The sequence below is a fragment of the Panthera uncia genome, chromosome D1 (genome assembly GCF_023721935.1).
Source record: "Panthera uncia isolate 11264 chromosome D1, Puncia_PCG_1.0, whole genome shotgun sequence".
In the NCBI taxonomy this organism is placed as follows: domain Eukaryota; kingdom Metazoa; phylum Chordata; class Mammalia; order Carnivora; family Felidae; genus Panthera; species Panthera uncia.
Genome location: NC_064808.1, coordinates 25,880,004 through 25,901,473, shown reverse-complemented (window position 1 = coordinate 25,901,473; position 21,470 = coordinate 25,880,004). Strand labels below are relative to the sequence as shown.

General features: G+C 42.0%; 1 protein-coding gene and 1 long non-coding RNA gene across 2 annotated transcripts in view; one reads left to right on the top strand and one right to left on the bottom strand.

Annotated features, from left to right (window-relative positions):
• Positions 1 to 6,679, bottom strand: part of FBXO3 (F-box protein 3) — a 32,383-nt gene extending 25,704 nt beyond the window's left edge. Inside the window, exons 1-2 of the mRNA XM_049648476.1 lie at positions 6,548 to 6,679; positions 2,021 to 2,110 (exon numbers count right to left, since the gene is read on the bottom strand). Coding sequence (XP_049504433.1) covers positions 2,021 to 2,110; positions 6,548 to 6,651 — 194 coding nt within the window. The 5' untranslated portion in view covers positions 6,652 to 6,679. The remainder of the gene's footprint in view (positions 1 to 2,020; positions 2,111 to 6,547) is intronic.
• Positions 6,680 to 8,630: 1,951 nt separating this feature from the next.
• LOC125916497 (uncharacterized) lies at positions 8,631 to 12,599 on the top strand. Its single transcript, XR_007455941.1, has 4 exons — positions 8,631 to 8,860; positions 9,033 to 9,093; positions 11,349 to 11,455; positions 12,289 to 12,599. It is a non-coding gene; the product is annotated as an uncharacterized LOC125916497 (long non-coding RNA).
• The last annotated feature ends 8,871 nt before the right edge of the window (positions 12,600 to 21,470 follow it).

Genomic DNA, 21,470 nt, shown 5'->3' with positions numbered 1-21,470 from the left:
CTTTATTGGGAATTTGTGCTTACCTCTCCCTTCCTTTTCATTTATTTTAGCTACAAATGAAGACTAGATAGCAAAAGTGATACATACATCAAAAATTCTACAGGAGTTATTGCTGGCAGGGTGGGATTATGAGTCACTTATTGTCTTATTTCTACTTATTCTTTCCCCTAAGTTTTCCCCTATGTCCTTAATGAAACACAATGTGAATAGTATATAAGGTATGAATTTCAACTTACTCCTTAAAACATCACAATTATAAAGTTTTAAAGCATATATGTAGTTGTTTTACTTTAGAAAACATTTAGAATTTAATGATATAATGATACTAATACAATTTATCTACACTGGGTTACCCAGTAGCATTCAAAGTAATCACATGATTCAATCTCTCATTTGGTACAATTCCACATACATTTATTGAGTGTCTACTCAGCCATGGAGGACATTAAAAAATGAGGCTTGGGGCGCCTGGGTGGCGCAGTCGGTTAAGCGTCCGACTTCAGCCAGGTCACATCTCGCAGTGAGTTCGAGCCCCGCGTCAGGCTCTGGGCTGATGGCTCGGAGCCTGGAGCCTGTTTCTGATTCTGTGTCTCCCTCTCTCTCTGCCCCTCCCCCGTTCATGCTCTGTCTCTCTCTGTCCCAAAAATAAATAAAAAACGTTGAAAAAAAATTAAAAAAAAAAAAATGAGGCTTATTTTCTGCCCTCAAATAATGTATATTCTAATCAGGGGGAAAGAATGAAGCGTAAACTTAAGAGTCAGAAGTGGCACAGGATAAGGCAGCCACAAAGGGCCTTCCGGTATCATGCTAACGAGGTTGGACCTTATCCTGTAGGGAACAGAGAGCTACTGAAGGGTTTTAACAGGGGAGCTGAAAGAGAGAATTGTGGTTGTGGTTTGGGAGGTGTGTAAACTAGAGGCCCAAGAGATGAGTCAGGAGGGTTGTGAGGAGTTCTGGTAAGAGATGATGAACTGACCTAAAACGGGTAGCTAGATGAAATGAGAAAAAAGATTCAAGAAATATAGAGAGGCTAAAATCAGAAAGGGCTTGGTAATTGAATGAATGTAGAGACAGAAAGAGAGGAGATCTAGGACGATGCCTGTTTCTGGCTTGGAAGGCCCAGGTAGATGGTACCACCATGAAGATGAGGAATGCAGGAGAATCGGGTTTAGGGATGGTGAAAACAACAATTCAGGTGTTGTTTGGGGGGTGGGGAGAGACAGGGGTTGGAAGGAAAATAATGTACATACATATTATCAAAACCATACAGTACCAACAAACTTATGAAAAACTAGTCTCCTATTCTAAGTCCAACCCTTCAAAGGAAACTTTAGTTATTTCTGGAAGTTATAAGTCTAAACATTTATGCCTCTAGTCTTGATCTATCGATTTTATATCTATCTACTGATACCCCAAAGAAAAAGATCAGTTCAGACAATACTTAAAATTTCCTCTTCCCCATTCTTCCTCCTCCCAGGGTTTGATAGCCTATTATTTTTAGTTCTACTGAGTAACTTGCAGCTTTAAATAATATACTTAGACCTTTACTTCTTGCTTTGCCAACTTGCCAGGACTTGATTCCCTCGATCTAAGAAAAAGATATTGACAACCCTACCTTTTCTTTTGTCTTTCCCAACGCCACCTACTGTCAACTACACTTTCATTCTGTCAAGTTTATTAACATTTACTGAACTCAGAAAACCCTGGTGGGTCATCCAATGGAAAAGGTCCAGCAGGCGGTTGTGATCTCTGTGGGGATGTCAGGGATGGACATTCAGGTTTGGGAGTTAGGAGCACACAGGCAGCCACTACAAACGGCAACATGCGTGCAGAATTCGTAGAGGGAGAAGAACAGTGGCCCAAGGATAGAAGCTTAGAGAACACCAGCATTTACTGGGAGGCACAAGGAGAACAATCAAAGGAGATAAAGAGAGAAGGGTTAGAGAGGAGGATGCAGACAGACTAGTGTTACAGAAGCCAAGGGACGGATTTCAGAAATACATATTTCCTGAATACTCACTCAGATATCAGCCAGTATTTTTTGCAATGTCTTCTCCACAGCGGATCATGACTTGATAGCTGGCTAAGCCTTCGACTGACATAGCAACAACTGGCAGTAACCAGATTCAAGGTTAGTATGAAAGAAAATAAGAAAACAGTTTAGAAATAAAGATAAAAATACTCAATGTTGTTTGATTTTATTCCTTTTACGTTTCTTATTTCCCACTTTCCACCCTTATAATTGCAAAACAGTATTTTCTAAAACCTGTTCAGCATGTTAGCTACTATAATTACCTTGTGAGTGGTGAAATCTTAACTATTTGAGTTCACGAATAAACCCCCCAAACCTCTACAACTATAGTTTTCGTATGAAAGTCTATAAAACACATAAACTTTTGGAGTTGTTAATTTCAAATCAAAGAGTTTTCATGCACTTATTATTGGGACAGTACTTCTACATACAGGAAGAAATGTTACTCAGATGTAAACAAAAAAGAAATGTTAAGATCTGCAAGACATTTGATATTAAATACATAAGCCTTTTGTCTTTTTTTGTTCCAATTTTTTCTTAAAGGAAAGAAATACTGCAGCCAAAACCAATTTTAATTATAGCAACTATTGGAAAGCCCATCTCTAAAATATGTCAGAATCATTATAGTTCTGATTCAGTATCCATAGTGATCCAAGTTAGTATCGGCTGCTCAAAAACATGGAATATTAGAGATAAATAATTTTCTTATTATATAGAGACTTCTAATACAATAGTGCTCCAGTCCTATAAAGCCTACCCTACTTAATTAATTTGCAAAAAGAATGAACCTAGGATTAGGAAAATGGATTTCGGTCCTTTCAGAAGATGAATCACAGGTTGTAGAAAAGCCGATATTCAAAGATCTCAGCTGCGCAATAGGTAATCAATTAAGGGAATCTTAAATTACATGGGGCTTGTCAAAGCCATGACTGGGGCATGTGAGAAACCAACTGATGGTAAATAATATAATAGCCTTTGTTCAATTTTCAGATTTTACACAAACATCATCCTGATCCTTTTCTTCCAAGCTCAGGAGGTGCCCAAACTAATATTTGCAAACATAGGAATCCCTCCAGTTTTGTGAATTTGGAGTTCATTCCTTCTTTTCTTGATCCTTCTCTCTCTACTGTCCCAAGAGGTAAACAACATAAAAGAATCTCTGGAATAAGCACCAAAGGTGATTTTGATGTACGTGAAGGATGAGAAATACTGTTCTAGACATTCTGACTCTGTTGGCTTGGGGTAAGATCTGTATCTCAAGCATGTGTATGTTTAAAAAGTGTCACATGTTGGGGCCCCTGGGTGGCTTAGTCCATTGAACATCAGACTCTTGATCTAGGCTGAGCTCATCATCTCACAGTACGTGAGACCAAGCCCGCATAGGAGCCTGCTTGGGATTCTCGCTCTCCCTATCTCTCTGCCCCTCCCCTGCTTGTTCTCTCTCTCTCTCTCAAAATAAATAAACTTAAAAAAAAGTGTCACATATAATTCTGAGACACAGTGAGGGTTAAGAATGAATAGTACACAATAAATCATTGGGAAGAGATCCACATTGTGCAGTTAATATTACACAATGATTCCAACAGACTACCCCAATCCAACACCATCCAGTTCAGTAAATATGTATCTAAAACTTTGGAGCTCAGCAATAGGCAAGACACTTGGCAAAGTGGGCTGTATAGTGCAGGAAAGAAGTTGTAGTACACTGGAAACTTTTTTGTAAATAAAATGTGATGTTTGTGACAGTTAACTTTATGTGTCAACTTGCCTGCACCAAGGGATAGATAACCAGATAGCTGGTTAAACATTTCTGTGTGTGTGTGTATGTGTGTGTATAGATGTTTCTGGAAAGGATTAGCATTTGAAATGGTGGACAATGTGGGTGGGCATCATCTAATCCATTGAGGGCCTGAATAGAACAAAAAGGTTCTTCTCTAAAGCATTTAAAATAAAATCTGATCCCCTCATCTTGGCTCACAGGGTCCTGCATGATCTCACCAGTCTCTTCTCAAGCCATTCTGCCTGTGAGTCACTCCCTAACTCCCACAACACCATTCTAGCACCTCCAACAGGCTATGTTATTGTCCAATCAGCTTCTGAACACACTGTTCCCTCTGCCAGGACTGCTCTATGCCATCCTTCATATACGACAACTCCTTGCAATGTGAACTGATCATCCCTCCCTCCCATTCCTTTACAGAGGAACTGGTTTATTTCCTTCATAGCAAATAGCATCTCTTGTAATTATGCACTTTGTTTTCCCATCTTGCCCACACAACTGTAAAACTTCGTAAGAGAGGCCTCTCTGTCTTGTTCACTGTTATATCCCCAACATTTAACTGGCTGGCACACAGCAGGCACTGAAAAAGAATCTACTGAATAAATGAAGAATACTAAGATAAACAAACAGTCTTTACCTTTTGAGAATTTTTAAAAATGTTTATTTATTTATTTTGAGGAGAGACAGTGAGAGAGAGAGAGAGAGAGAGAGAGAGAGAGAACATGAGGGAGGGGCAGAGAGGATCCCAAGCGGGCTTGGAGCTGTCAGCATAGAGCCTGACCCTGGGCTCAAACTCCACTGGAACTCACGGCTGTGAGATCATGACCTGCGTGGAAATCAAGAATCAGATGCTTAACTGACTGAGCTCCCCAGGCACCCCAAGACAGTCTTTACTTTTAAGAAGTGCACAGATCTAGGGGTGCCTGGGGGGCTCAGTGGGTTGAGGGTCCAACTCTTGATTTCGGCTCGGGTCATGCTCATGATCCCAGGGTTGTGGGATCGAGCCCCACGACAGGCTAGATCTATGCTGAGCATGGAGCCTGCTTGAGATTCTTTCTTTCTTCCCCTCTGTCCCTCCCCCCACTCGTTCCCTCTTTCTAAAAAAAATAAAATTTAAATTAAAAAAAAAAAGCACACAATCTATCTGGTATGACAAATAAACTCTGCAAAAGAAAGAAGAAGGTAGAGGAATCAGGAGAGAGGGTCTTAAAGAAATTCCATCTTGCCAGGTTGAGAAAAGGCAAGCAAGGCTTCCAGGCAGGGTCAAGAGCTTAAGCCACTGAACAAAAAAACACAAGTGTGCAGTATGCTGGCAGAGGTCTGATTTGGCTAGAGTGGTCTGTGCCAAATTGATAAGGACCACAAATGCTCCCAGAAGTTTAGGTTATAGTCTGTAAATAAACAAGAAGTATCATAGGTTAAGGAGAATGACAGCCAGATCTGTCTTAGAAAAATCACTCTGGCAGCAATGTGTGTGTGTGTGTCTTAGATTTCTAAGAGGGTATATAGCAACAAAATATTGCAGATGAAAACAGTTTGCTCCTGGAACAGCCTTTTCCAAAGAAAAGACAAATGTTATTTCTTTGCTTTAAGTACCAGCCTGGGTAGAGAAAATTTATTTTCTTGAAAAACAAAGTTACAGGCACTAATATAGATAGCAGCCAGAAACTGGAGTTATCCCTCTCTCGCCACATAGCTAGGCAAGCCAACAATTATTAATAAATCCAAGAATGCTGTATTTCTAAAAGAATTTCTGTTAACACAGGGCACAATAATCAAATGGTTATAATCCAGTTGGTAATACAAAAAACAAATCAAAACAAAACAAAACGAATCTTGCCTACCCATCCTTAAGAGGGCGATTTTGCCTCCTCTGCAAATACATATGGTGGCACAAGAAAGCCAGAGCCATGCCACCAGCTGTCAAGGGTGTAAACAACGCCATTTCTTCCACCATCCCAGACAGTCCCGAGCGCAGAAGGAACTGGGCACTTAACCACCCTTACCAGCAACCGGTGTTTATTTTTGGAACGGATGCTGGTAATGTGGGAAACCCAAAGCGTACAGGGAAGAAGACGGTCACCTGTATCGCACCATCGGAAGTCACTACCAAAACACAAAATCCAACATGCAACCGTGAGGAGGAAAGCTGGCAGCAAAACAATTATCAAGCATAGATGTCCGAAAGTGAGCCCTGCTAGATATTATGGTACCACGGAAGTCGCACCTGGGGGCGGGTCAGAGGGTCGCCTGGCTCCTTCTTTCCGGCGCCCCACCTGCCCACTACTGCGTCCCAGTCCGCAGGCCCTGGTCCAAGCAGAAAAGAGCACTTGGCCTGGACAGGGGCTTTTCCAAAGCATCCAGGGCTGGGCCAGATCGGGCCGAAACCAGCGGGGCGGGAGGCGGGTACTGGGCACTGGGGTTGGCGGGGCAGCAGCCGGGAGAAATACCTCCCCGATCTTACAACTGGGCCTCGCCGAGGCCTGGGAGAGAGGACTCTCGTCGCTCCTCAGGCCTGGGCCCTGGACGGGAGGAAGATCTAAAGGCGGAGCCCTTTCCGCCCCCGTCTCGCCCAGGCCCTGGGGTGGCTCTGCAGGATCAGGGCTGCCCTGGCGTCACCTTCTGGCTGACGCGGGAGTCCAGGTCCGGTCGGCTGGCCGGGCCTCCGTCCCTCCTGCCTCACTGCCTTCCCCCGTCCCGTGACCCCACCCCTGCCATGCGCGTCGTCCCATTACTTGATTAGGTCCCGGTAGTCCAAGAAGGATAAGATGAGGAGCAGGGGATCGGTCGGCAGCGATTCTAGGGTCAGCGGTGCCGACTGGGTCTCCATCGCCGCCATCTTGCCTGGCCCGGTGCAGGCCTGGCCCCGCCCCGGTCCCGCCCAGACCCCGCCCCCCGCCGCCACCGCCCGAGCCGCTCCCCAGCCGCTGGTACAGGTTTGTTATGTAACCGCCAGGACGGCCCCGCCCACAGGGCGGATCGAAGGGGCGGCTCCCGGCAAGGCTCCACCCCCGCCCCGTGGGCCCCAGGCCAGTGCAGTAGGACCCTTTGCTTCGCGGATCCCGGCTCCGCTACCGTGCGCGAGCTCTGCAGGCTGTCTCCTATTCCCCGTGACATCTCCCGCACTCTCTCCTCCCACTCCAGTCCCTAAACTTGCCCACCCCGGACCCCTTTCAGCCTTTGTTCCCAAAGACTTTTGTCTGCCTGGCTCTCTCTAGCCCTCCCGCCCCCGTATGTGAAATTTTACACCCGGTATCCTCGGAGACAGGCCCCAAATCTCACCCTAAGTCCTCTCCGCCCTTGACCCCCAAATCCTTCGCTCCTCTTAGTCTTCCAACCTAGAAACCTTGTTTTTCCGGTCAGCCTCCCTCGCCCCGCGTGTCCCTAGCACACAACAGGGCGGCTCTGAGCCTTGTCCATTCAGTAGGCGCAGAGTTGAGAAATTAGCCAGAGGTGCCAGGCTCCTCCCGAATTGGGGAAATGATTTTTGAAGGAATTATTTTAACCACCTCCCCAAGTTAAAGGTGCACAGGTACTGGATCTAAAGGTCAGACGCTTTCACTTAATTTGGTCGTCAAGGTTATTCAGCCTATTAGGGCAATGCAAAGTGTGTGCTAAATGGATTCCCCCCCCCCCCCCCCAAGGTTTAATCTCAGCAATGTTAAGTATCCTGGGTGTGAAGGGATGAGCCAAAACCGCTAGTGGGCGTAACTGAGGCATGGCGGTTGCCCATTGTTAGCTTCGCCAAGGTGGTACAAAAGTGCTGGTGGGAGAAGTGAATATACACTTACCTGAATCCTCCTTTTCCCTTGCTTTTCCAAAGGCAGTATGGTGTAAGGGACTTCGAGGAGTCCAGTGAGACCTGGGGATCACGAATCTGTCATTTACTTTACTAGAATTGAGCTGGTGGACTAGCTAACCATGCCTAAATTCTGTGAGCTTCTGGACTCATCTCTAAAATCTATCCCTCCCCTAAAGTGGTTTATGGATGGAAATGAAGTTTTGTTTGTGTTAAGTGCCTGACTAGATAGTCAGTAAATGTTAATTTCCGAAGCCTATGCATACATCCATTACTAAGTTTTCCAAACTCTTCCATATCCTGGAGAAGGTTTCCTCCTAGCTATATGGAAAAGTAGAAATAAGTCCACCATCCAACCCAAACCACTCCATTTCCTCAATTCACCATACCATTAATGTTTTATATTTGTGATTTTTCTAATATTTATAACTCCTCTCCCCCATCCACAGTGTATTAATCATGTTTTTGAATTTTCTGTATGTTATGATGTTTTGATCCTAAAAATCTTGCTGTCAGAGGACAGACTGTCCTCCTAGGGCTAGCTAGTTCTTACAGGGAGCAAATAACTTGGTTGGGAGCACACCTCTCATATGCAAACCAACCCCTCTTTTACCTAACTCTCACACACCAAGCCAATATTTCCCCTGCCCTAAATCATCCGAGGGCCAGGTACCAGGCAACTAGAGCCCAGGCCCACCATGTATTGTTCAGACTAGCCGGTCCTAAGCTGCTTACTCTTCCTTGCCCTGCCTTTCCTGGAAACCCCAATAAAGTCCCTGGCCTAACCTTTCCCCTTGCTCCTGCTTCTGCATCCCGAGTAAACCAGATGCTTCCACTGTGGCCCTACATGATGTGGTATGCCCCCTTCTCCAGTGAGATGTAGTAAAAATCTTTCAATGGCATTGGCCTTGCCATGTTGACACTCACCTCCATACGTTAAAATCCCACTGATAAAAATGAGACCCTCACTTAGGAAGAAAACACAAAAACTAAAACAAAGGAAACTGCTCACCTCTCTGTACTTTCAAACTATTTATGCACACATTTAGGGCATTTCGAGAGTTGGATTCAGGCCGGCTGTTCCCTATTTGTCTCTCTTACCAGACTGTAAGCTCTCAGTCTTTTTCATCCTTGTGACTCCAGGGCCTAGCATGACATTCAACAAGCAGAAAGTTTAAATTTAGGTTGAGCAGATGAAGACAGCAATCATTGCTATTTGCCATGGAACCATACCTACGTGTAGATACAGGTACATGCTTATTTTGATTGGATTCTAATTCATGCTTGTCTCTATTTCTCCCTCGGATAAGCAATTTAACTTGTTTTAAGTCCAAAAGCTGGGGCGGGGAGTTTTCAGTGCAATGCATTTGCTTCTGCTACCCTATTGTATTTTCCTTTCCTTTCCTTTGGACTTGCTCCAGTTATGACCAAATGAGAAGACCAGAAGTATGATGTTACCTTACTACCATGGTCGGGATGAAGGTGAGATGAGACAGGTACTCACCTGGGAGACAAAATTTAAGGGAGTGCCAAAAAAACCCCCAAAACCTCAATAATCAAAATAAGTCATATTTTAATGCAGTATTAAAAAAAAAAACCCAAAATGAATGCAAAACTCTATAATGAACAAAACAGCAAAATTTTAAGTAAAAACTGGATTCCCACAGTGCTGTTGGAGCGAAAGGCAAGGAAAAAATGTACAGCTAAATACATGTTTTCATGTCTTTTTTAAATGATTATTCTTCTCCCAGAAGGTCAGAAGGGGCGCTCAGGTGGAGGACCAGCTTCTCCCAGGTGGTGGGGTTCAGAACTCCTGCTATCTCCCCTAGACCCTCTATCTCAGGCTGCAGAGCTGTGCCACTGTCGCATCTTGGAGACCGCCATCAGGTTGCCGGCCCTCTTGTCCAACAGCCTATGCCTTCTGGGGAGGTGGTTTCAACCCGGGCCCCACTTTCCTCCCCGGCATGGTATGAAGTCAGTAGAGGAGGTTGGGGGAGCAGTGGAGATGCGCGAGGCCAGGAGAGCCTGTTCCTGGGCTGTGGCTTTCTGTTACCACCTCCCTCCCAAATACCTACAATAATGGCTGGAGAAGGGGTAGGGATAGGGAGGCAGGACTTGACTATTTGGGTCCCGTGGACTAAGACTGAAGGCAAGGGCTCCAGAGCCTGTGTGCCTGGGTGGGAGAAACAGTTCTTCCAAGTCTGCTAATTGTTTTGGATGCTATTCTTTAAAGGGCACAGAAGGATTTCACTAAAATAGTATTTGCTTGCCATTAATATTCCTGTGGTAAATCACAGAAAGCACAAGGTTCTGAAAAAAGAGTTCATATGTGGAAGTTTTTAAAAAAGGTTTCTCTGCTCTCTCAGGGAGTGATAATGCTTGAGAAATAAATACGCTTACGTGTTCTCTTGAGAACCCCAGTGTCACTTTGGCCTATGGTGTATGGTTTTTAGAGCACAACGCCTTACCTGCAGATAATTACGTTGTAGTATCATCAGCTTCCAGGTTCCCATCCGCTATTCCAGTAAGTCCCTCAGATGTTCATTCATATCTTATCACGGGCAAGGGTCTGGGCTCTGGCCTGTAAGGAATTAAGATGAGCACAGTGCTGTTCCAGCTTTGATGCCAGTACTCTTCAGAAGGTGAGAGATACACCCCCTCCTGTTTGGGGGACAATCCACATAGTCCCTTATTATCACGGTTTAGCAACTAGCTGCCTCAGCAGATGTGAGTTTGCTGAGAGGCAGGACCGCAGTCACCAGATACTGAGTTCTAGAGGCTCCTGGTAAACGGAGCCTTACCCGTACTCTGCCCCCCATATATAAAACACCATAGTTTAGGGTCTCTATTAGCTCTCTATCGAACACTTTCTGGGATGTGTCTAGTCTCATGTACCTCTCAGTGGGATAATGAAAGCTGAGAGCTGAGACAGGGAGAGGGATCCTGTGCTTTCTCCTCCCTCTCTGCTTGTACCCCTCCCCCCAACATTTTGCATTTATGCTGCCTGGCATTGGGGGTGTGTGTGTCCTGAGCCCTTGAAAGACGGCTGCATGAAGGTCACACTCCACTTTGTCCCTTGCTAAGTGTTTTTGGGAATGGCCTCCTGGGGCAGGAAACATTCTCAGGTGATTCTCAGGGGGTCTTGTCAGGTAGCAGGGAAGGCCTGGGAGTGGACCCCGCCACCTCTGGGGTCAGCGCTCTTAGTTGTGGTGAGGCAGCCTGGGCATCTGGGATTATAGGGGATGATGAGGCGGGAGGATCGGGTTGGAACTGCCAGACCCCTACTGCCCCAAACAAGTGCGTCACCTGAAAGAAAAACCTTGGGCCAAAAGACAGCTGGTGATTGGTCAAAAGGAGGCCTGCCTCTGCAGAGCCCAGAAAAAATTCAGGAATATGCTTATGCTTTACGGCTGAAAGCAGGGAGAAGGATAAAATTACAGATATGTGTGGAAATGAGAGGCCGCCACTGCAGCTCGGAAAGGCAACCTGCCTGATGCGTTGATGCAAAAATCTGGAATGGATTTTTCTGCTCCTCTGGAGCAAAAACACAAACCGATGGCTAATGAGAAGTCCGGAATGGTTGTAAGAGATTTAAAGGCACAATTCCAGAAGTCATATAAATTTGTTCTGGGACTGGTCACCCTTCCTCCTCCCTTAGGTGAGACTTTAAATGTTCCTGAATTTGCTCAATAAATGTCTTTTGTTTTGTCTGGTACATGCTTCTTGTTTTCCTGCAGCCTGTGTACTTGATAGGAACCTTCTGGATGCATGGTGACTGAACCCTGCAGACTGGATACATTTGAAGTGCCCCCAACACTGGACTCTAAACTAGTGAACACTGAAGGTGCGACCAAGAATGGTTTGTAATCCCAAAGCTTGCCCAGAGTGCATCATTGAAACAATGTCTCCTATCAGGGGCGAAGAAAATGCAGTATTCTCACACAGTATGGGCCAGGGTGCCAAATAATACCATCCACCAATTTAATAGCTTGTGGGGCTGGGGAAGCCACTAGTAGCCACTAGAATTTGAGTCTTACTGTGACCTTTTGAGGCTTAACCAGGTCAGTTTATCCACTGTTGTTCCTGTAGTGCCTGACAGACATTATAAGAGAGGCTGAACCAGTATGCACTTGGTGGGCAGGCTTAGATGGGCTAGTGCTTTTTTTTTTATTATTTTATTTTTTTTAATTTTTTAAATTTTTAATTTTTTTTGGTGGCGGGAGGATATTCCCCAGGAAGAAGGGAAAAATCAGCCTCTGACCTAAGCTCTGTTCTATGTTCCTGGAGGCTGATCTCTATGAACTTCTTCACCTGGGCTCCCTTGTCATCTGGCTTCTGGTTGGGTTCAGCCATTGGGAGGCATTGGTAGGAGACTGGGGAAGAGGGGAGAAAAGAGAAGGTAGGGCTATTTAATGTCCACCAGCTGGGGTTTTAGCAGTAGCTGTGTTTCTCTGTGAAGAACACTCCTTGTGGTGCCCTCTCTCAACTCTTCATACTGTCCAGTACCCCTGGTCCCTCCCATCGCTCCTTCAGGGTTGGAAACAGCTCTCTTCCATTTACTAATCTCTGGGCACCTCACCACCCTATATTTATTCCTCCATCCTCCTCATATCTCCGCAAGTAATCTCATTGAGTTCTGTTCAGTTATTTCATTTTGAAAAGTCTGTTTCCTTATAGGACCCTGCCTAACGTCATTTGACTTACCCCAGCAAGAGTACTGTAATAAGCTCCCCAGGAGAACCTTATCAGTGAGCCGAACGGTGCCAGAACAATGAGATCTGCTGCTTGGGGCTGAACATGCCAATATACTGATGGCACAGCACTACACATACTGCGTGCATTCTGTTGTGTCCCATCTTGGAGAAGCTGACCAAAGATGGATGGGCTTGGAAACTTTTGAAGGCTGTATAGATATGTTTGCTACCTTGATTGTGGGGACGGTATCACAAGAGTGTGTGTATATATCCAAATTCATCAAAACATATACATTAAATACATGCAATTTTTGTGTACCAGTTATGCCTCAATAAAGCTGTAAAAGAGAAAAATAAGAGAAGAAATGCTTCCGTTATTCATGGGACCCCTTGGGGGCTTCCTGTGCAGCTACCAGCTACTGATAGTAATGGAGGTCCAACCTCTGGTTGGCCTATTTTGGAAATAAGACTCTTCATTCCTAGGAATTTTACTACAGCCTTTATATACAAGCTAAGCATCCACATTTGAAAAGGGACCACCTTCTAAGGCAAGAAGCCTTGACAGCAATCCAGTCATACAGGAAAGCAAACCTCGTCCTGGAAATTCCTATCCCCTTCAGACCCACGGAATTACAGGTATCATCAGTGTTCAGTCTCACAGCAGATTGGAGAATTTGGAAACGAGATTTTCTTGTCAGCTAAGCCTACAAGGACTTCCTTCTGTGGCCAAGCCTGAACCTAGCCTGTTCTGGGAAAAGAGAATGTCACTGAAAGGAAGTGACTTTTCTTTTTGAATGACTGCCACCTGTCAGTCCCATCTTGCACTGAGTCCTCAACTGTCTGATAGCCTCAAGCTTCTGAAATTGAGCCAGTTAGTGACAGGCAGTACAAATCAGGATACTAGCTCACAATGTAATTGTTGAGCATGTTTTCTTTTTAATAAATGTTCATTGGACAAAAGAACAAAACAAGTTGGGTGTGACCACTATAGAAACTGTTGCAATGTAAATGAAACAGATTGCAAATGCAAGGCCTCTTTCTTTCTTTCTTTCTTTCTTTCTTTCTTTCTTTCTTTCATGCAAGGACTTTTGTAAGCAAATTCTGCAAAACAAGAAAACATTAGGCAGGGCCAAATCACCAAGGAAATATAATTAAAGAAACAGGTAGGTAATTTATGTAGTTATAATTTATTTCAGATAAAGAATGAATAATTTTTTAGTATAAATATGTACCAGACATGGATCAGCCTTGAGGGAATTGTGCTAAATGAAATAATCCAGACAGAGAAAAACAAGTACTGCATGATATCAATCCCAACAGATAAAATAAAAAAAAAACAAAAAAAAAAAAAAAAAAAAAAAAAAAAAAAGCTGAATTCATAGAACCAGAGTAGAATAGTGGCTGCCTGGGGATGGGGGGGATGGGAAGAGCCTGGCAAAAGAGTACAAACTTTCAATTATAAAATGAATGGATCTGAGGATCCAATGTATAACATGATAACTATAACTGATAATTCTGCATTATATACTTGGAATTTACTAAGACGGCCCCCACTTAAGTGGTCTCAGTCCCCACAAAAAGACAAATATGTGAGGTGACAGATGTGTTAATGAACTTGATTGTGAGAATCTTTGCACAATGTATATGTACATTAAATTGTCATGTTGGACACTTTAAATATATTACAATTCTATTTGTCAATTATAGCTCAATAAAGCTGAAAAAAAATTGGGGCACATGGGTGGCTCAATCGATTAAGAGTCCAATTCTTGATCTTAGCCCAGGTCTTGATCTCAGGATCGTGAGTTCAAGCCCCACATTGGGCTGTGCGCTGGGCGTGAAGCTTACTTTAAAAATAAAATAATTAAACTAAAATCAGAGAGAGAATAAAAATAAATAAAATGCTAATACAACTTAAAAAGAAATGTATAAATATTTTTAAAAGGTTATGCTTATATTGTTGTATAACTGGTACTTTTTAAAGAATTTGTAAACTCTTTTCCTTCTTAGCAAATACTCAACTACATCATCATTATTGATGACTGCATGTGTGTTCCTTAACAGGAATACATCCATATTTTAGGTAATCAGTCTCCTATTGTGTGATATTTAGAAAATTTCCAATTTTATCACAATAAACAGCAGTGTGATAAATACCCATGTACATTCATTTTTGTGAATTGTTTCAGTCACATTCATAGAACAAATTTTAGGTGTGGAACTGCTGGGTCAAATTTGCAAACTTTTTTTTAGCTTGTCCCCTATTTCTAAATGGCTCTCAAAATAGGCTACAGATAAAACATTGAGTTCTAGGTATAGAAGTAGTACAGACCACATTCTCTGACCCAAATACAGTAAAATCACAAATGAATAATCATCTCAAAAGCCTGACCTCAAAAAGCAAATAAATAAAAGTGTTGTCTAAAAACCTCTTTGGTCAAAGAAGAAATGAACAATGATATTATGGAATTGTTTGACAGTAATACCAGTCAGAATGTCTTACAAAAAAAGTGTTTTATTTTTCTGCGAAAACTTTACCAAGAAGCAAATTTAAAACCTTAAACATTTTCTGTATTAAACGAGGAAGCCAAAAGACATATCAAACATTCTGCTCAAGTTCTAAAGAACAAATACACTTAGGGGATGCCAGATATATATAAATTAAGGGAAAGACAATGGAAAGAATAGGGGATAGAAAATAGAAAATAGAATTGACAAATAAGTTCCCTGTCTTGCTTTCTGTGTGTGTAAGTCTGCATTTGTGTATGTGTGTGTATTCATGTGTGCTCAAAGGAGCAGGGACCACATGGAACCTTCCCACATTTTGCTGACGGTTGGGAGAAAAGACAAACTCAAACCCAACCAACACTCACAGTAGGATTAACTGGGATAATGTCAGAGTCAGTAGAGTGCCATGAAAGCACAAATGTGGAAATGACTAATTTAGTGGTGGGCGGGTCAGTGAAGGAAAGCATCCCACAGAATGTGACAGCTGAATTGAGCATCTTGCAATGGGTAGGATTTTGCCAAGTAAAATGCTCGTAGAGAGAAAGTGAAATTTAGGTATAGGGGATTGTTTTCAAGGCACTAGTATTTTTTTTTTCTATGCCTAATCAGTTCTAGACATCTACGGGACTATTAACTATACAGTCTTATCATTTTTAATTGTGTGTTTTCTTTTAGAGCAGGATTCTTTTGATTCAGGTAGATTATTTTTAGATCCCGCCTTATATTATTAATAATTATGGCAAAAAATGAACTTCATAGAAATTAAATGTCTTATTTCTTTTCTGTAATTAGCTAATGATGTTAGTATGCAAAGATAAATTCCAAATCTACTTTATCCTATTGAAAGGATATGTGGCATGGATCTATGTGTGTTCAAGGAAAGGAGAGTCTGTAAAACCATATGAAAATCTTTTCATTAATTTTAAATTTTTAGAAGTGTATCTGTTGGATGTCCCGTGACTCAGTTATAGAATCTTATTTACTAAGTATGTAATAGGAAGAATGAGGTATGCAGAACTTCTTTTTCCAGAAAGGTATTTCCAGAAACTTTTTATTGTCCTTGTTATTATGAGTATTTTCAAAATGCAAACTTCTGAATTTAGTATTATTCCTTTTGGGAGGGAAAGAATGTTAACGTGTGTGTGTGTGTGTGTGTGATGAGTGTTTGTTAAAGCATAGAGAAAGGTGTGGAAAGATAGATATAGATATAGATATAGATTAGATATAGATATAGATATAGATATGTAGATATAAAGTTTCTTTGGGGATGGAGAGGGGAATATTGTGGAAAAGGTGAGTGAGGGGAAAGAATGAAAGGAGATGATTAGTTTATTCCTTTTTATTTATACATTTGTATTGTTTTGTTACAGCGACAACCGGTGTGCTGGTTAATTGTATGTATCAACTTGACTAGACCATGAAGTGCCGGGACATTTGGTTATTATTCTGAATGTGTCTGTTCAGTGTGTTTCTGGATAAGATTAACATTTGAACCACTAGACTGGGGTATCAATGAAAATCCTACAGCTAAAATCACACTTAGTGAATGACTGGAAGTTTTCATCTCTAGGATCAGGAACAAGACAAAGATAACTACTCTTATCACTGCTATTCAATATTATAGTGCGGATTCCAGTCAGGGAAATTAAACAAGAAAAGGAGTAAAAGACATCTGGATTGGAGAAGAAGAAGCAAAACTATATTTGCACATGACATGCTCTTATATAGAGAAAATCCTAAGGAATCCAAACATCCCAAAATTAGAGCTAATAAACAAGTTCAGTGAAGTGGTGGGATACGGCAATATACAAAAATCTACTGTATTCCTATGCATTAGCGATGGACAACCCAAAAAGTGAAAAATAACAAAATAGTTCCATTTAAAGAGCATCAAAAATAATAAAAACACTTAGGAATAAATTTAACAGAAGTAGGGCATGATAGGTACCCTGAAAACTATAAAACATCATTGATAGATATTTTTAAAGATGTTATAAATGGAAAGGCATGCCATATTCATGAATTGGAAGATTTGTTGTTAAGATGACAACATTTCCCAAGCTGATCTACAGATTCAATTCAATTTCTGTCAAAAGCCTGGATAGTGCTTTTTGGAGCAATTGGCAGGATGATCCTAAAATTCATATGAAATGAAAGGGATCCAGAATACCAACACAATCTTGAAAAAGGAGAATAAAGTTGGAGGACTCCCATACCCTGATTTCAAAATTTACTAGAAAGTTACAGCAAAAAAGAAAGTGCAGTATTAGCAAGAGAATTATATAGATCAGTGGAATAAAATTGGGAGTCTGGAAATAAACTCATACATTTAATTCAATTGAGTTTTGACAAGGATGTTAAGACAGTTCAATGAAGAAAGAATAATGTTTTCAACAAACAGTGCTGGGACGGATGCAAAAAAATGCAAAAAAAAAAAAAAAAAAAAAAAGAAGAAGTTGGATCCTTACTTCACACCCTATATAAAAATTAATTCCGAATGGGTCAATGACTTAAATATTAGAGCTAAAACCATAAAACTTTTATTTTTTTTTCTATTTTTTTATTTTTTTAAAATTTTTTTTCCCAACGTTTTTTATTTATTTTTGGGACAGAGAGAGACAGAGCATGAACGGGGGAGGGGCAGAGAGAGAGGGAGACACAGAATCGGAAACAGGCTCCAGGCTCCGAGCCATCAGCCCAGAGCCTGACGCGGGGCCCGAACTCACGGACCGCGAGATCGTGACCTGGCTGAAGTCGGACGCTTAACCGACTGCGCCACCCAGGCGCCCCTAAAACCATAAAACTTTTAGAAGAAAATGTACAGGTAAATCATCATGACTTTGGCAATGGATTCTCAGAGATGAAATCAAACCCATGGGCAACAAAAGAAAACATAGATAAATTGGAGTTCATCAAAATTTAAAGCTTTTGTGTTTTAATGGATTCTATCCAGAAAGTGAAAAGACAACCCATATAATGGGAGAAAGTATTTGCAAAATATATTATCTATCTATCTATCTATCTGTCTATCATCTATGTATCTATCACTTAGCCAATAATAAAAAGACAGCCCAAGTAAAAACTGAGTAAAATACGTAAATAGACATTTTTCCAAAGAAGATATATAAGTGGCCAATTAGCACATTAAAAGGTGTTTAACATCATTAGGCATTAGGAAAATGCAAATCAAAAACAATGTCACGGGTTATCTGGCTCATTTGGAAGATCATGCAATTCTTGATTTCAGGATTGTGAGTTCAAATTCCACATTGGATGTAGAGATGACTTAAAAAAACCCAAAACATAATATCACTTTCCGTCCACTAGGATGCCTATGATCAAAAAGATAGATAATCACAAGTGTTGATGAATATGTGAAGAAATTGAAAACCCCATATATTGCTAGTGGGAATGTAAAATTGTTAGTCACTTTTTTGTGATGAAAGAAATTATTTAACCAAAACACGTGTTGACACTTAAGGCTTAACTAGAATAAATCTGTCCAAATTAAAATAGTGTTAAGGACCAAGCAGATAATCACTGGTTTATATGACATAGTAGCAAGAGTTCACTGCAGGAAAAAAAACAAAAACAAAAAAAGTGGATCCAACTTCCATTGTAAGACCTCTCAAACAGTTTGGCAATTCCTCCAAAAGTTAAATATGGAGTTATCATCTTGGTGTGACCCAGCGATTCCACTCCTAAGTATATACCCAAGAGAATTGAAAATCTATGTTCACACGAAAATGTACACCTGGATGTTCATAGTGGCATTATGCATAATAGCCAAAAGGTAGAAACAACCTAAATTTCCATCAACTGTTGGATAATAAAATGTGGCACATCCATACAATGGAATATTACTTAGCAAGAAAAAAAAGAGAGAAAGAAAAGAGAAAAAGAAAAAAAAAAAAAGAAATGAAGGACTGTTCTGTAAGGTGGATGAACCTTGAAAACAATATGCTAAGTGAAAGATGCCAATCACAAAAGACCACATACTACAATGTCCACTATAGGCCACTGTTTCCACGGAGGCAGAAAGCAGATTAGTGATTGCCAGACAATGTGGGGAGGGAGGGAGTGGAGACCAATTGCTAACAAGTAGGTTTCTTTGGGGGTGATGAAAGTATTTTGGACTTACACTTTCTTACGCTTGCAAAAGAATTATAATTATACAATTCTGTAACTATACTAAAAACCACTGAACTGTGCACTTTAAAAACAAAGTCATCATTTTCTCACATAATTGTCTTGAGAAAACAGTTGGATAATGCTTAAGAGATAATATGCTGCCACTCAGTATAATGAAAACTGCCTACCTCTGGATAATTACACAATATCTTCGTCTGTTTTACAGTCCACAGTGACTGCTCAGTGGTTCTTCAGAAGTGTCTCCCATTGTCCGTAAGTTCCTGTACTTGCTACTGTCACGGCCCGGTCAGGCTAGGACCACCAGGGATAAACCTGTAGTCTGACAAAGTCAGGTTTATTGGTTCATTGCAATGAGAAAAACCACACAGTAGAGTTACTCTGGACCTTCTCCAAATAGGGAAAAGTAGAGTTATTGTAGAGTTTTGGGGAAGAATGGAATCTGGGTGAAATTCAAATGAAGTAGTGTTTCAATGCACTTTAGGCAATGCAGGGTGAGTGTAAAAGGCTCATCACCAGGTCTGGACTGTGAAATGGGCACAAGGTCCTATTTCCTCAGAAACCACTAAGTTAAGGTAAATGTAGATTCTTGTGTCCAGACACCTTTATCTGAACCTCTGCACCTGGGTTCTATGTCAAGTTTGCTTCTCTGCTTCGGAGTGTCTTAGTTCCTTCAGGCAAGACTGGGATATTTCGTTCTTATGGAAATAATTTCAAATAGCGACGTTACTGATACTCTGATTTTAGAAGACAAGTCTTCTGAGAGCAAGAAAGCGGTAGTCATTCTTAGAAGGCGGTCCTGTGGTACTTTTCAGCTGCAGTGTGTCCCTGGGAGAAGTAATGTTTGCTGTGAACTTTGTAGCTGTCTTTGCCTGTGTCTGTTACCCCAGTCCGATGAATGGCAGGTCTGGTGTTTTACTTCCTCAGCACTTAGGGGGTTACAAGGATTGACACAATGCTGCTTGTGCTCTTAAGTCCCTAGAGGTAAGAAAGGCAACACTTTAATTAAGGAGGAACCAACCGGGTTGACCTGAAGGTTCATGTCCTCTGCCTTTATTGTTTACTGGGGCCCTGGTTCAGCCCCAGTAAACAATAAACTCAATAACTCAGACTCTGGTCTGAGTTAGCTCAGAGGAAGGACAGGCTGGAGTCTAGGGGCCATTTCTCCAGGCAAGAAACTGTGCTGTCATTGGCCTCCTGCACGTCCCTTAGGGAGAGCACAGCACCGCCAATCTCCCACTGCAGTGGCCAGGCCAGCCGTGCCCAGCTTAGACACATGTGCTGTTATGAGTTGAGGGGCGGGGAGGAGGTCCTGCCTCCACTGCTCCTAGGTGTCCTGGGAACCATATTTGTACTTGTGACTGGCCCCAGTGACATGTGGATCCTTGTCCTCTTGCATGACTATTCTGACCACAAAGGCACACTTTGTCTCTAATTTTTAGAAGTGGTCATTTCAAGCAGGGCCACCTTAGGGGTGGGAAATATTGCTTCTTAGGGGTTGTGCCGGGTCTTAGGAAGGGCTGAAGACTAGGCACTGGGGCCTCAGGTGTCTGCAAACCCAGGAGTGGGTGAGGTGGCCTCAGTTTAAAAATCTAGACTGCATGGGGTGTGCTCTGAGGTTTGGGAGGGAAGTGGAGGGTAGCAGGGACTCTGCCAGTCCCAGAAGCTCAAAAGCAAGCGTGCCATTTAAAAGAGAGATAGATTGACTACAGAGGCAAAACCCCAGTAGTGAGGCTGCTTATTGCTAGGAAAAAAAGGAGGTGGTTATTGAAGCAGAGGATAAAAACACAGTGAGGTTGGAGGGGACAGACTGAGGGGGTGGTCAGACCTGCAGCCAGGCAGATGGACTGATAGAAAAACCTGGTGTGGATTTCACTCCTCCTCTGCAAACCACCCCTCCTTCCCAGACTTCCGGGTCAATGGGAAAACCTGGAATGGCTCTAGGAAAATTACAGAGACGGCACCAGCAGGAACCAGGGCTAGGTCTGAGACTGACTCCCTGACCTCTCTCTCTCTCTCTTTCTCTCAAGAGAGGGCTCCAAATTTCCTGAATTTTGTAGAGACCAGAACTTATGAGGCTAATAATAGTGGTAATAATAGTGATCTGTTCTTTGTATAATTGTTATGTGTGATCTTGCAACCTTGAATGTCCCTGATAGTGACTCCTGTAGGTGACTTCTTTTTTTTTATATTTCCAAGTTCTTAAAATCTTTTTATTTTATTTTATTTTTCTAATTTACATCCAAATTAGTTAGCATATAGTGCAACACTGATTTCAGGAGTAGATTCCTTAATGCCCCTTACCCATTTAGCCCATCCCCCCCCCCCCCACAACCCCTCCAGTAACCCTCTGTTTGGTCTCTATATTTAAGAGTCTCCTATGTTTTGTCCCCTTCCCTGTTTTTTTTTTTTTTTTATTATTTTTGCTTCCCTTCCCTTATGTTCATCTGTTCTGTGTCTTAAAGTCCTCATATGAGTGAAGTCATATGATATTTGTCTTTCTCTAAC